Source organism: Lepidothrix coronata, unplaced genomic scaffold (assembly GCF_001604755.1).
Source record: "Lepidothrix coronata isolate B3197 unplaced genomic scaffold, Lepidothrix_coronata-1.0 Scaffold83, whole genome shotgun sequence".
In the NCBI taxonomy this organism is placed as follows: domain Eukaryota; kingdom Metazoa; phylum Chordata; class Aves; order Passeriformes; family Pipridae; genus Lepidothrix; species Lepidothrix coronata.
This window is the reverse complement of record NW_016690263.1, coordinates 1718094-1732346: the sequence shown is the minus strand read 5'-3', so window position 1 is coordinate 1732346 and position 14253 is coordinate 1718094. Positions and strand designations below refer to the sequence as shown.

The window sequence follows — 14253 nt, the reverse complement described above, 5'->3', positions numbered from 1 at the left end:
TTCAACCTCGGTGTCTTAAAGTAAATGCTAGAATTAAAATATGACAAAACTGCCTACATTTGGTTGATATTAGTTGCTGGAAGACAAGATCAATGAAAGTAAACTAAGTAAACTAAGTAAACTAAGAACTGCAGTGAAAGAATCTTTTAAAAGAAGAGTGACACATTAGAAGCTAGTAATGTTCCAAATCAAAAAATCTAAATCCTCGTTTTCCTCCTGCGCTGCAGGTAAAAGAATTTCCTTTCTCCCCTCCCCCTCCCCCAATATTTAGCACAGTAATTAATTTTGTCCGCTCAAGAGTTTCATCATGATGTAGTAGGTTTGAATCATTCCTATTAGTAATAGAAGAGCCCATCTGAATATTTTTCTTGTAGGTAATTGCAAAGGACTCATGATCTCGAACGTACTCCGCATTTCTATTTCTAATATGGAAATAAGTTAACATTAGGACTATAAATCAACAAGAATATGAACAGGCAACATGCTACGATGTTGACAAAAAGTTGTTCAACAGGGAAAAGGCAATTAGAAGGGAGAAAGGCATATTCATTCCTCTGAAGGAACTAAGTTAAAGGGTCCAATCTTTCAATATAAACGATGATGATACACTTCATAAATGCCAAACATTCAAGAAACATGAATACTTTTCCTTAGTGACACAGTGTACTTCTGTAGACTTTATTTTGATTGTGTTCTCAACTACAGTGTATTAGGGCTTACCAGCAGAGGCAGCAAGAACGTCTTTACAAAGCTTCAGCCAAAAAGAGAGCTTTTCAACTGCCATTGAAGTAAGCATATGAGTCAGAGTCTCTTTGATATCTTGGCACAATCTTTGATCCAATTCTTTGTCCAGCAAGCCCAGCAATGCCCCCTCCAGGCCTATTTCTCTGATGTTCACATCTGCTAAGAACAAAGTGTGAGTTGAATGCTGTACATCACAAAACTGCAGTAATGACAACAGAAACCCCACCGCATGTTGCACATGGGGTATCTTTTGAATAAATACCCACTAGCCCTGAAATATTTTTGAAACAGTTGTATTAGCTGCTTTAATACTGTATCTGAATACAAAACAAACTTTGAGCTTTTACAGAAACATAGTAAAAACAGGAAGAAAGTTATCCCAGGAAAAAAAAAATCCTACTCTGAATTTCACAGCATTATCATCACTATAGCATCTGAGCTCCTGAAAACAATTACCTTTGGCCATATGATATTTCCCACTAACTTCATTTTCATTTTGACTGCTATTTCACTTATCTTACTTCATAAGGTAATTCTAAAACAATGTTTTAACTTGAAAGGGAAGTTAAAACTATTCTTCAACAAAGCACAAAACTGGACAGACATATTTAACAGTAATTTGTTAAATTATTATGAACAATTTTTATTTGCTCAATATTATGAATTTTACATATCAGCAGTTTTACAAAATGGCTATAGTCTATATTTTTGGAAAATTTCCAAATGAGCTTGAACTGAAATCTGAAGTAAAATCATTTATTACCACCATCTCCTCATAGAAAGGCCATGAGGACGAACTAGTGATCAGTCTCAGGCCTTTTAGCAAGAAGTTATTACAACAGCTACAGGCTAGACAGGTTTAGCTTTCTCTGGAATTCCACTTGCATTTTCTCATTTTCTTCATTTTATCGTAATTTGGTACTATAAAGAGAACTGAGATAGAAAACCATTTTGAGTTCAAGATTTCAAGAGTGTAGCAAAGTTTTCATACCCATAGCAGACTGAGTTCAAAATTCATTGTAAATGTGTCAATGTTTTGATCTCAAAACTTCAATGCATTACCTGGAGTAAAATCTTCTCTGCTCTCTTTTACTGATGCAACAGCATATTCTGATACTTCAGCAGCTTCTCTTTGCACAAGCTGATGTAAGCAAGATACCACTGCACGTCTCAGTAATAGGTATGAGCTACAGAGATTCATCTGAAACATGCAAGAAGATAGAGTAAGATGGCTAACAAACCTCTACAGCAATACCTCAGAAAGGTTGGTATTTTCTGAACAACTGCAGTTATGGCAAATCTGTTACATCAGTAAACATGTAATTGATGCTCTTTTTGTTCAGCTTTTTTTTTGGCCAACCCCCAAATGAAAGGTTTTGCAACATCTGTAATCAATTTTAACACATCAGTACTTTTGGCATTTTCTCTCCAAAGGCAACTTATAATACTGCTTTGGGGCTGAATCCAACTCCCAACCAATACTGGTAGAAAGACTCCCATTAACTTCAATGACAGGTGAATCGTGGTCTCGGTGAACAATTAACTCTGTTCTTTGACTACAGGAGATAGATATATATATATATATATGTATGTATATGTATATATATATACAATGGGCTTGAAAACTCAGTACAAGAGAAAATTACTCAAATCATCCTCAGATGTAACGAGAGAAATGCCAATGTAACCAAGGGTGAGATAGTCAATCAGGTTTTAGTAAATCTGAAATCCATGCATGAAAGGAAGTTTAAAAGAAAGGGCAAAGGGAACACTGCTGCAGTTTCATTGCAAAAAAATATCACATACTCAATTTACATTAAATTATGTTTTAGAGAAGGTGAGAGAAAGGGTGAGAGTTACTGGTGAATGTACTTTTCTGGCAAAAAGGTTCATAGCACCACCATATTTTACAACTATCAGGCCAGTGAGTGTTTTTACACTGGAAAACACACAATTACAGATTCATTATTACTGGAACAAGGAAAACCACGTAAAAAACCCAAGACATAGCCTCAAGGTTTTTTTGTTAGAGCAGAGCTTTCTGATTTTTATTTGCTTGCTTTCAATTTTAAGAAAATCTGAAGGGAATCCCAAAAATATGATAAATTAGCTGTGTGGTCAGGCAAGATGGCTACACCAATATTTATGCAGCTTCTTTTAAATTAAGTGTAGTTTATCATAAAAAAAAAAAATTCTTCTCTACAACTAAGTAATTGTGTGCCCTTAGCTATTACCATCCTTAAAATAGAGCTGAGTGTCTTCTGCAGGAAAACCTTGACATAAGACTATGCTCCTCATTTGTCAGCAACAGGCCAATATATGTTAGTCAAAATGACTAATATATATTACTTAACATATATTTAAAAAAAACAACAAGGACAAAAAGAGTAAGCAATACAAAATTCCAGCTTTGTTAGATTAACAAAACTAAGCTTCGTCTTCAGAATTTCTATGCATGCACGTGAATCTACAATACTCAGATTTACAGATTTAATATGTAAAAAGATACACTCTGCATAATTCTTTTACAAGAACTCTGACTCAACAAGTATGTCTGTAAGATACTTTAATTGAAACTTTAAAACAAGTGAGGCTTTTAATGCAACACTTAATGCAAGCAGGCTACACATTCTACTTTAAGTTGGACATGCATAAATTCCGTGCTCATTTTCAATAGGGGAAAAAACAGAGGACTCAATTTAGGCTACCAAATATCACAAGATGCACATTTTTCATCTCTCTCATTCTTCCACATTCTAAGCAGGGGACAGGACTAAATGACAGACACAAAATGCAAGCATCACATTAAAACTTAAACAAACAGACCCCTTTCTCTGCTTAACACATTAAAAACAAAATTATTCCTCACTAAGCACATAAATGAAATGTATGCCTGCCATCTACAGAAAGTTAGGAAGGATCTGGTTAGGATGACAATAAAATGTCACTTGACATGCTAAAAGAAATTACATTAAACTGGTTAAAAGGAAAGATAAAAGATGAAATAAAAACACCACTGCAAACTGCAAAACTTAGGATTAACAAGGCACAGGGACCTACCAACACAGAATTATCCAACAAGATTTCCTGCACAAAAAACAAACGACAAACCAGTCATGACAAAACCAAAATATAGATATCACAGTGATATCAACCACACATGGAGACTGTTATATGTAAATTCAGCATATATTAAAATTCAGAATCTTACCTCAAATATACCAAAACCCTCATTTGCTTACTTCATTTATCTTATATTTAATAAGTTGAACACACTTAAATTGCAATCCAGCTGCCTCTAAAATTAGTACTTAAACAGTACCAAGACAGCAGTACAGCATAGTTATTGACAATGTATACTTATTGTGTTTCAAAATATCTTTAACATCTTAGAGCTGAAAACTGCCATTCACTATGTTGAGGAATACTACATCACAAGCTTACATTGATAAGCTCTTTAGCAATCTGTGCTCAACTAAGTTAGTTTCAGAGTTAATTTTAGACATGATTAAAAGCATGCAATTTTTGTTCTGCTAGAGCCAAGAATTCAAACAGCAGGATAAGCATTACTGTTAGACACTCCATGAAAGATCCAATTGACCAACACTGAACACTTTCAGAAAGAAACCAAAGATGGGAAGCTAGATAACGACAGGCACACGTACACAATTATAAAAAAAAGTAACACAAAAAACCAAGCCAGTGAAGCAATGTATCCATTGCCTAAGTCATGTTTTACTAGTGCTAGCAAAGTCACAATCTGAACTGTCCAAATACTTTGGAGACCTGAACCATCTCATCCTCTAAGGGCTGGGAAGACAGGTGGAGGAGGCAGCTTGCAGCTGCTCACAGAAATTGTTAGCATGCCTAATGAGAGGCAGAGAGGGAGGGGAGGAGGATGGGGGAAGAGACAGAGGGAGAGAGAGGGGAGAGAAGAGGAGGGGATATGAGAGAGGAGAGGAAAGTAAGAGAGGAGGGTGAGAGAAGAGGGAAGCAGGGGGGAGGGGGATGGGGAGAATGAAAATTTTAAAAAGGCAAGTTTGACAGCACAGACATTTTCCAAAATCCTTGGGGAAATAGGATGAAGACGGTTATGCTACTAAATGCTACTAAAAATAGAAAAAAAAAATAATTCTTTGCACATTTGTTTTCAAATTGAGTGAGAATTCCTTGACAGAGGGGTAAAAGATCACTCATCTGACCACAGATTCTTTGCCTCTCCTGTTTTTCTGCCCCAAATAAGGAGTAGAGTGGTGAATATTCACACTATCTAGTGCCTAGTTTTTATATGCTACTTCAAAATGTATTGCAAAGGAGGACAGTGACACTTCGTTCTCCAGCTTGCAGACATTTAAACTCATGAAGAATAATTAGCTGAGGGTCACCTTCTGAGCAAACAGCAGAGTCAAGAGCAGATTTCAGATCCAATAATTTATCCTGCTTCTGTAGTGAGATGGTGGTTTAGTGGGTGGAAACTACATGGATGGATGGAGTGTTCTACAAATGCAGAATTCTGATTGTGCAATTATCTTCTCACAGACCTGAAAAGCACACACTCAAACCTTGTTTATGATACTCTTCAGAGACGTACTGGCATTTACTGAATTGTCAGTGTCAGCAAAATTGTCCCTAGTTGTATAACAAGTTCATGGGAATGAGAAAAGTAAGGCCAGTGATTTCTTTGGATTCCTACCCTGTGAAGCCCAGAATCATTTCTGGGTTAGAGAGGAACACACACGTGTACAGATGAATGAACACACACAGTCAAGCTATGAACCATGTTTTCTCTTAATTGAGTAATTTAACATTATGAAATTCATAAAGTACTGTATGAAGTACTTTCAGACCATTTGTAAAAACAATAAAAATCAGTAATATTGTATAGAAAACTTTATCATGATATCCTCTTTATTAGTTAGATAATTGCTATTAGCTAGAGACGCAGAAGCAGATTGCACACAGACTTACAAATTATCCCAAATGCTAACACATCCTCTGAGCAAGAGAGTGGTTTACATGGTTTGCTGTGATTTTATCAACGTAAGAAAAACTGATTTTAACCCAGAGAAGAGAAAATAATTCTTAGTGTATGTTAAAACAAAGAACACTTCAGATTAGTTCCAGTTCTTCTGTAATTAGCATATTCATGCCTATCACAAAGTGGGGCTGAAAGACCTTTAATTTTTCCTACCTCCCACAATCATGTTGCTAGTCAAACCAAATAAAGAAAACTGGAGGAATCTAAACTTTATCCAAAATTAACATATAGTCAGTATCGATACACAAGAGCTACCCAGTAGAAGACGTGAATAAGAACTGTGTTAGTATAGACAAGATTAAAACAAAACCCCACCATACTTTACTGTCTCTGTGGGTTTTTGTTTCTACCTAGCCCACAAAAAAACACCAAGGCTAATAACTACCAGAAAATTATTTTTGCCTTTTTTTTTTTTACGTGCTTCAGAACAAAAACTTTTCAAAGACAGAGAAATATTGAGTGAAAAGAAAAAGAAACAAACAAAAAAACCCCCACAGCAAATAAACTCTCCAACCTCTGTGTCAAATGGGACTGAAAAAGAGTTTTGTTTATTTTTTCCAAAGACCTGGTTTGACTATTACTTATGTAACTGTCAGAAATATTTATACTGACTGCCAGGATGTCAGTACATTGAAGCATTAGTGCTACAGAAATCACAAAACAGAGAAACCTATAATTTTTCAGCATCATGAAAGAACAAAACGAAACCAAACAATTCTCAGTAATCGGTACACACAAATATTTTTAATCAATCCTCCACCCAAGGCATAAAAAGCAGCAAAAGGAAAAAAATGGTCAACATGAAATAGCTGGTAAAAATCCAGCAGAAATTTGTAATGAATGGTATATCCTGCCAGACAACTGGCCTTAAGAGCAGCAGAATGCGCTTGCAAGCAGTTCGGAAGGCCAAGATTTCTACAGAATGTGCTCATCTCGTAAAGGGGAAGCATAAACTGAGAGAAAATAAAGAAAAAATATAGAATACTTGCCTGTAGAAGGACATGAAACACCTCACCCCTACACAATGATCAGTTTCTCTGGTTAAAGAAACATCTGCATTTTTTAAGTGTTTCTGAGCAAAATGTTTTAAAACACAAAGATATAGACTAGTAAATATATACTCACACATAGGCAGCTTACAAGGTTAGACAAGTTGACGTGTCGAGGAGCAAACATGTGAAGCTGCTGAAGGCAAGAGATGGCTTGAGCTTGAACAAGGCAGTCAGGATTATCCTGCATCACTGCACAGCCCAAGAGGCAGGAAGTTCTTAAGGCTGAAACTGTTGTACTGCTGCCTATATTTGGAATAAAAAAAGTAGTTTTTTTCTTTTTTTTTGGTTTTAAAACATCGCTTTTTTGTTTTTTGTTTTTTTTTTTTTTTAATAAAAATGATAACCTGTTTTTTCCCAAGTCAGCCAACATTCATCCTCTTGAAGGATGACTTCTGTGTCTCTGCTATACTTTGATATCAACGAGTAATGATCACATTGCTCTCTGGAAATTTCACTGTCCAGCTATCTAAAAGGTGATTTAGATGCAAATTTTAAATGTGTGCATCATAACTAAGACACAGATTGGCTCCTAACTCTTGAAATACGAGTATCTTCTGTTCTCATGCTAGAATTCTAAGATGTAAAAATGTAAGAATTGTAAAATGTAAAAATTTATGTAAGAAATTTCAGCCCAAGGCAAGGCTTGGAGAACCAGTTCAAACAAAGGAAATGATCTCAAGAAGACATACTATTTTTAGAAAACTAGCAGTCATGTCATCTTCATTGCATAAAGTCATGACCTGTGAAATACTGTCTTAAAATGAGGAAAAAAATCTTAGCATCTGCTTGTTTGTTACAATTGCAATCACACATTCAAACAATGTTTAGCAATTCTGTTGCTAATCCAAACCAAGCTGATGCTTTTATATGTTACATACCTTGCAACTCAGGGCCCAGCGTGGTAATAAGTGTATTTAAACAGCGACCAAGGCTTTGGTGAACTTCAGCATAAGCAGGAGGCACAGTCAACAACAACATGAGAACAAGAGATAAGGTAGGTTCCACATGCACATGATACAAGGGCCCAGCCAAATCTACTATCAGTGACAGAGAGTGTAGTGCCCATGCCTGTAAAATAAGAGAAGTCATGTAATGTTTATGTGATAAACGTAAGATTTTTTAAATAACTTGATAGTTCAAGTGAAATTCAGTAATGAAGTGCGATAAAAGTTGCACTTTTAGATTCCAAAGGAACAAATGGAGAGGTTATAGAAAGAAACCTTAAGAATCTGATGTTGAATAAGTCATTTTGAATATTTTACAAGGAACTATATATTCTGCAATGCAACAACTATTTCAAATTTGTCATTGTTAATTAACAAAAATTTGAATTTAGTAGTAAATTAATTTAACAGTGATTATTATCCTTAAATACATTCTACTCTTTTTAAAGTTTCTTACGGTTCCATGTGCAAGAACAAGAGAATTGTGAAAAAATACTGAGTTGCTGAAACAACTTATTGTTTTAGTTGGAGTTACTTTGCACCAATAGCCACATCTGTTTCATGTCCACACACAGTTCTTCTCTGTGTAAAGATATTGTGAAAAAAGCTTTAAAAATTCTTTAACTGAGATTTATACAAACACATTAAATACACTCGATGTCTCTTAAAGCTCTTCTGATAGATAACAGTTTTAGCCACAGAGAAATAATGTGAATTAGTCTTCAAAACTTCTTGCATTATTCAAGGATGTATATTCACCAAGTTCTACAGCATTTAGGCTACAAATCCCTGTTATTTACTACATGACCCTTCAACAAAAAATGTGATGGAAACATCATAGAAGAGACAAAAACTGACACAAACAAAAAAACTTAGGTACTATCCAGTCAAAGTCAAGATATAGGTGAATGTGAAATGAATTAATTTCTAAAACATCACATACTGCTTCTGAAGCCAGTATATCTTAGCCTTATCAGCCTTGCTGATCATTAGGTAAGAACATCATACATATCATCATATTTGTTGCTAGGGAAGTTGTTGAAGGTGGATTTCAAGCAGGGGCTATCTTCTACATTGCCTTTGCTGCTCTAACCATTACCTGTGAGGTATACCTAAGAGGTTGTGAAGTGTTACTCTTACAAGAAAAGAAACCTTATACCCCAGAATATAATTCAATTAATTTGTAACATAACATTTTTATATAAGTGGCAAGTACCTGTACATCAGGAGAAGTACTGTCCTGAGACAAAGTATACAGGATTCCAACACATGCATTCAGGTGCTGAGTAGAACCTATTCCTCCTAGGTACCTATACAGACATCCCAGAGCCAAAGAATGACCTGTTCTTGATACCACATCCCTGGCAGATTTTAACCTATTAATTGAAAGAAAGCTGTTAGTTTAATCACCAAGACTCTTACTATGCAATAAGCACATGTATAAATGAAATTTCTGGTATATAATAAGCAAAACATTTAATTAGACACCGTTACATTGCCAAAATTCTAAGTTCATATATCATTTCTTATCTGAAGAAAGTGATTTTAGATACATTTAAAATGTATCTAAATGATACCAAAATGATTTTAGATACATTTAAATGATGTTGCTAGAACAGCAGAGAATTTAATTTATTTTAAAGTCTACATGGTTACTTAGACAATCTTCTTCAAGATCACCAAAACTAAGAACTACATGCAGAACTCAGGCTGTGCTTTTTTCTGTTTATTTCTTAAGTGACATCAAATTCATGAAGGAAATCATCTTTTAAAAATTATCATAATAGTCGCTAGGTAGATTTCTCAAACATTTTTATAAACTCAACTAGTAACCACGCTTTTTCTGAACTTACTTGTCAAAACTGACTTGTGCTAATCCGGCGGTGAAGGCACTGTCAGAAACCACCTGTGCCAACCTGGCCAAACACTCTGCAGCAGCGCATCTTAGGAGTGGATTATTGCTTTCCAAGGCACCCATTACCAATGCCAGGGCAGACCTTCTAACTTCTTCTGAACCTAAACTTCCCTTGCAGTTAGCCAAATGCTAAAAATAAATATTAAATATATTAAATAGAATATGAATTAGAATGTGCTTTTCTGTCATGCAAAAAACTCAAGACCTGCAGAAGGAATTTTATTTTCTTCCACTTTACCTGAGGAATTCCTCTCTTTTTATTTGTTGTTTTGAGAGTTAGACATCTGGCCCCGCATAAGTGTACATCACAGCACAGTATTATAATATCAACATTACTATTTTAAGAAATACTGGACAGATTGTAGTAGAACAAAATAAACCAACATATAAGCATAAACTTTAGGAAATAATATCAAGAAGAAAACCAGTGAGAATGGAAAGACACAAAGAAAAAACTCAGTCCAAAATAAGAGTATGAGTAAAAGCTCTAGCAGTTATCTGGATTCCATATTAAATATGCTCCAAATACAAATACTGTACAATGCTTTACTTTTGTGTGTGGCTTTTGCTTTCCCTATTAAACTGTCTTTATTTCAACCCATGAGTTTTTTCACTTTTATGATTCTTTCCCCCATCCCACTATGGGGGAGTTAGCGAGTGGTTGTGTGGCTGGGCTTAAATCACAGCAGTTGACACATTTGAAGCAACAGGTGCTATATTTTAGTAAGAGAGAGAGAGAGAAACAAAGGAGAGGAAAGAAAGGAGAGAGAGAGGAGATTTACCTTTAAGGATGTAGAAAAGGCTGACACGACATGTAGTTGTACTATTTGTTGTCGTGATCCTTTCGTTTGCTTTATGGAATTCAACAACTGTTCTAATGCCTGGAGCCTTAAACAAAAACAGAAAAGAAACCACAGAATTGAAAGTTAAAGAAATAATTCAAGAGTTTCAATTCTATTTTAAAACCCATAACAAAGCCTATATATTACAGAAAGAGAGGTAGAGCAAATTTACTCTTGAGCATTTTCCTTCACTGGCAACCCTGTCTCCTACAAAAAAATGGGTATTCTGTATTAGAAAAAGTAACTGATCCATGAACTCTTTGCCTTTGTTTCCTTATAACATATGTATTCACAGATAATCATTTATTCTAATTAACATTAAACAGAAATTATTAAAACAAACTGTATAGGGGAATGATGCATTTTGACTTACAATTGAGAAAGGAGGAGGTAAAAGAAAAAGAAAATGAAAATGCAGTTATCTGCAGCAATTAGTTCAGGTCTTGAGAAACAGGTGAAGAAAACCAACAAGCAAGGTGGCGATAGTTGGGGCGAAAAACCCAAACAGAAAAAAAATCCACAATAAAAGCAGTCAGTGAAGACAGAATAAGAAAGTAAAGGGGAGTCAGAAGAACAAATAAATCACATGGCAATTTTATTGGCAGGTATTCTCACATTCAAAAAGCTGTCTCAAACTTACACTAAATCCCGAGCATTCTAGGTAGTGAAAATATCAATACTCAGGGCTTGTCAAGACTAAGCACTCATCCCACATAGGGTAAATAAAACCATTACTATCTATAATGATCATGATCTGAGGTCTAAGTACCGTTGGCTTTGAAAATACAAAGCTGTTTATTTTAAAAATAATTGATCTGCTCTAAAGCCGCATTCGAAAATATTACCAGCAGCATGCAGAAGAAGCAACAGCACACAAAAATCTTAAGGAATTTTATGCCTTAGCAATCAGTGTGTTTATAAATGTGAAACAAACCAAAATGCCATGTGCGCAGTAGGAAGTTCATACACACAAAAGAATTTGGTGAACCCTTTCAAGCATTCTTGTACCTTGACAGACCTGTGGTAAGACACACATTTGTTTCTTCCCATCTACTTTTTATAATGAATGAGGCAGGATGAGGCTTCCTTATGCTGCTGCTTCCTACCCCCTTTGTCCCTCTTTGTTTCTAAGGTATTTAGTAATTATGTATTAAGTACCACAAAAATAGTGCAATAGCTCTTAAAATAACTTCCATTTTGATCTGGCTATCAGAACAAAACATTTTTCCTGGTCAACAGAATTTATTATGACAGTAACCTCTTGCTGGATGTGCTTTTTTGTTGTCAGTAACTTTAAAGAGAAACTTGAACAATTTGGTGGTCTAAATTATATTATTCACATGGTTTACAGAATCCACTTAAGCAATTAATTATATTTTCAGAACTGTTTTCTTCTGTATTCCATGTCAAAAGCTGTGACCATCTCATAACATCTCCCAAATTCCCCAGCAGTTGTAGTTACTACTTTACCTGTGAGATTCTGCTATATGGGAAAACATAACTCCAAAAAGTCGAGTTGCTGCACTGATAACAGACAATGCAGGAGGTAGTGGTTTGGGTACTGAGTCCCCTTTTCCAGCTTTCTCATAAATTGCGTGAGGGTCGTACTCCAGGCTGCCACTAGCTATGCTGCTACCTAAAAGGAGCTGTAAGAAAGAAAAAAGGGATAGCCGTATTTTTGACCAAGTCTAAACGAGCACTGACCCTAATAACTAGAACTACTACCTTTATAACAGAACAAAAAGTACCTGCTCTTCGATAAATCGGTGGTCAGTCTCCTGCAGTAAGGGACCGAGTAAAATGAGATCATTCTCATGACAAAGCGGTGGAAGCAAGAACGTAGAGGCATCAATCTGGCTATCTGGGACAGTCAAGTCGGTCACTAACTCTTTCAGAACAGCACAGAAACTTCCTTTAAGTTAAAGGAAAAATATTTAAAATTTCTGGTTAATTACTTGCAACAAGCAACTTTGGGAGCAAGATATTTATACTGAAATAGCAACATCCATCTAACATTTCTCTCAAGTCTTCAAATAGTTAATTGGAGAACCCTCTGTTACAGGGGAAACAACAGAGCAGTATCTGAGATAAGCAAGCTAAGCACATACAGCAATCCAGAAGCTGAAAAGCAAAGACTTGTACTTTTAGAGAAGGCATAGTGCCATACAAGTGATAATCCAGTAAATTAGTTACAATTGCAATTAAAGTAGAGGAAAAAAGGCAGTTACAAACACAGCTATATTTTCTTCTATTTCCTGAAAATTAATGCTGTGAAATGTATTACATAATTACATGGGAATACTTGGACTTGGCAAGTCAAGGTAATTTAGAACATCCATAAGTTTGATAAATAACAAAATCTGATGAGCATAGTCCCCTGTTTTATGAGTTTGCATGCGAAAAGCAAAGCAGGAGAAATTTACTGTAGGTTACGCTATGATAAATGACACTGTTAGTTGAGTTTCACATATTTTTGTACTTAATATTTCTGACAAGGTTGTACATTATACATAAACAACAACCCTGGGCATTTTGACTCAGACTATTTTAGGTCATTAAAATAGTCCTTATAGTGAGAGAACATTTCCAGCGCTGAACCACATGTGATGAGAAAGGTCTGATTTATAATTAAGTTGTGTTGAAAAACTGCAGAACTGATCTTAAAGAATGCACACAGCCTTTATACAAATATTACATAAGAATTTACCTCCAGAGAATTAAGGTTGCAAAGTCAAGTCCTCAAGAATAGGGAAATATCAGCGCTAAGAGGAGGAGCTTAACTCCACATATCCAATTCTTTGCATTCAGTTTAGATGATTGCACAACTATCTGTTTGCACTAAAGTTGCTTATCATTTCTCAACACATTGAAGTTCCAAAAAATGGGACAACACAGTTATTAGCACCCCATGAGCACAAGCAGAATTATTATAGTTGGAGCTGGCAGCTACAACCAGCTATTTTACCTTTTTTGAAAATTGAAACTGTTCCGAGAAAGCTGACTTTCTCTCCCCTACTTACCAAACTCCTGGCCTCAACAGCCTGTCTTCCCTGCAGGCATCTGTTGCTTTGCCTGCCTCCCTGACTAATTAGGCAAGTATGTAATTTTTCCAAAGCGCTTTACTCAAATCTAAATGCAAAAAGTTAGCACTATCAAATATATTGCAAGGTGCACAAATAGTGTGTGCCAGGGACACAAATTGAGCCTTTTCAAAAAAAACACAGTAGTTAAGAACTAGAAGCTGTTCTTTCATTATTGCTCATCACAACACCTTTTTTTTCTTTTAAATTCCCTTCCTATGAGAAGAGCTTTTAAAATCAAATGTAATTGAGATACCCATTTTTTAACCAAATTAAAAATTATTTTAGTCTCAGAACTTGGCAATCCTCAACATGTCAAACAATATTTTCCCAATGTAAAGCAGTTCAAAATTTTGAGCCAGAATGCTGTTCCAGCATTCTAGCTATTCATCTCATCCTATTAAGAAAGAGAAGTGAATGCTTGTATTCAATTTTATGGTTTAGACAGTGGAACGTAACAAGCACAAAAAGCTGAAGAATGAAAAGAAACCTAATGAGTTGTCTGACAAAACACATTAATTTCAGACAACAGAAAGCATCAACAAATCTAAAAAAATTCAGACTACTGAAATTATTTGTCTGAAATTTTCAATCTGGACATTATAAAACTTTTTGTGTTAAGTAACAGGAAATAAATG

General features: G+C 35.3%; 1 protein-coding gene across 8 annotated transcripts in view; it reads right to left on the bottom strand.

Annotated features, from left to right (window-relative positions):
• HEATR5A (HEAT repeat containing 5A) overlaps positions 1-14253 on the bottom strand; it is a 67472-nt gene that overhangs the window by 18530 nt on the left and 34689 nt on the right. For 4 of the 8 annotated variants that reach the window (XM_017820460.1, XM_017820462.1, XM_017820461.1 and 1 more), the window contains 10 exons: positions 12284-12447; positions 12006-12181; positions 10476-10581; positions 9632-9822; positions 8995-9154; positions 7713-7902; positions 6908-7077; positions 3805-3831; positions 1807-1945; positions 721-903 (listed from right to left, as the gene is read on the bottom strand). In XM_017820460.1, coding sequence (XP_017675949.1) covers positions 721-903; positions 1807-1945; positions 3805-3831; positions 6908-7077; positions 7713-7902; positions 8995-9154; positions 9632-9822; positions 10476-10581; positions 12006-12181; positions 12284-12447 — 1506 coding nt within the window. The remainder of the gene's footprint in view (positions 1-720; positions 904-1806; positions 1946-3804; positions 3832-6907; positions 7078-7712; positions 7903-8994; positions 9155-9631; positions 9823-10475; positions 10582-12005; positions 12182-12283; positions 12448-14253) is intronic. The other 4 variants (XM_017820463.1, XM_017820464.1, XM_017820465.1 and 1 more) reach the window with 4 other exon arrangements.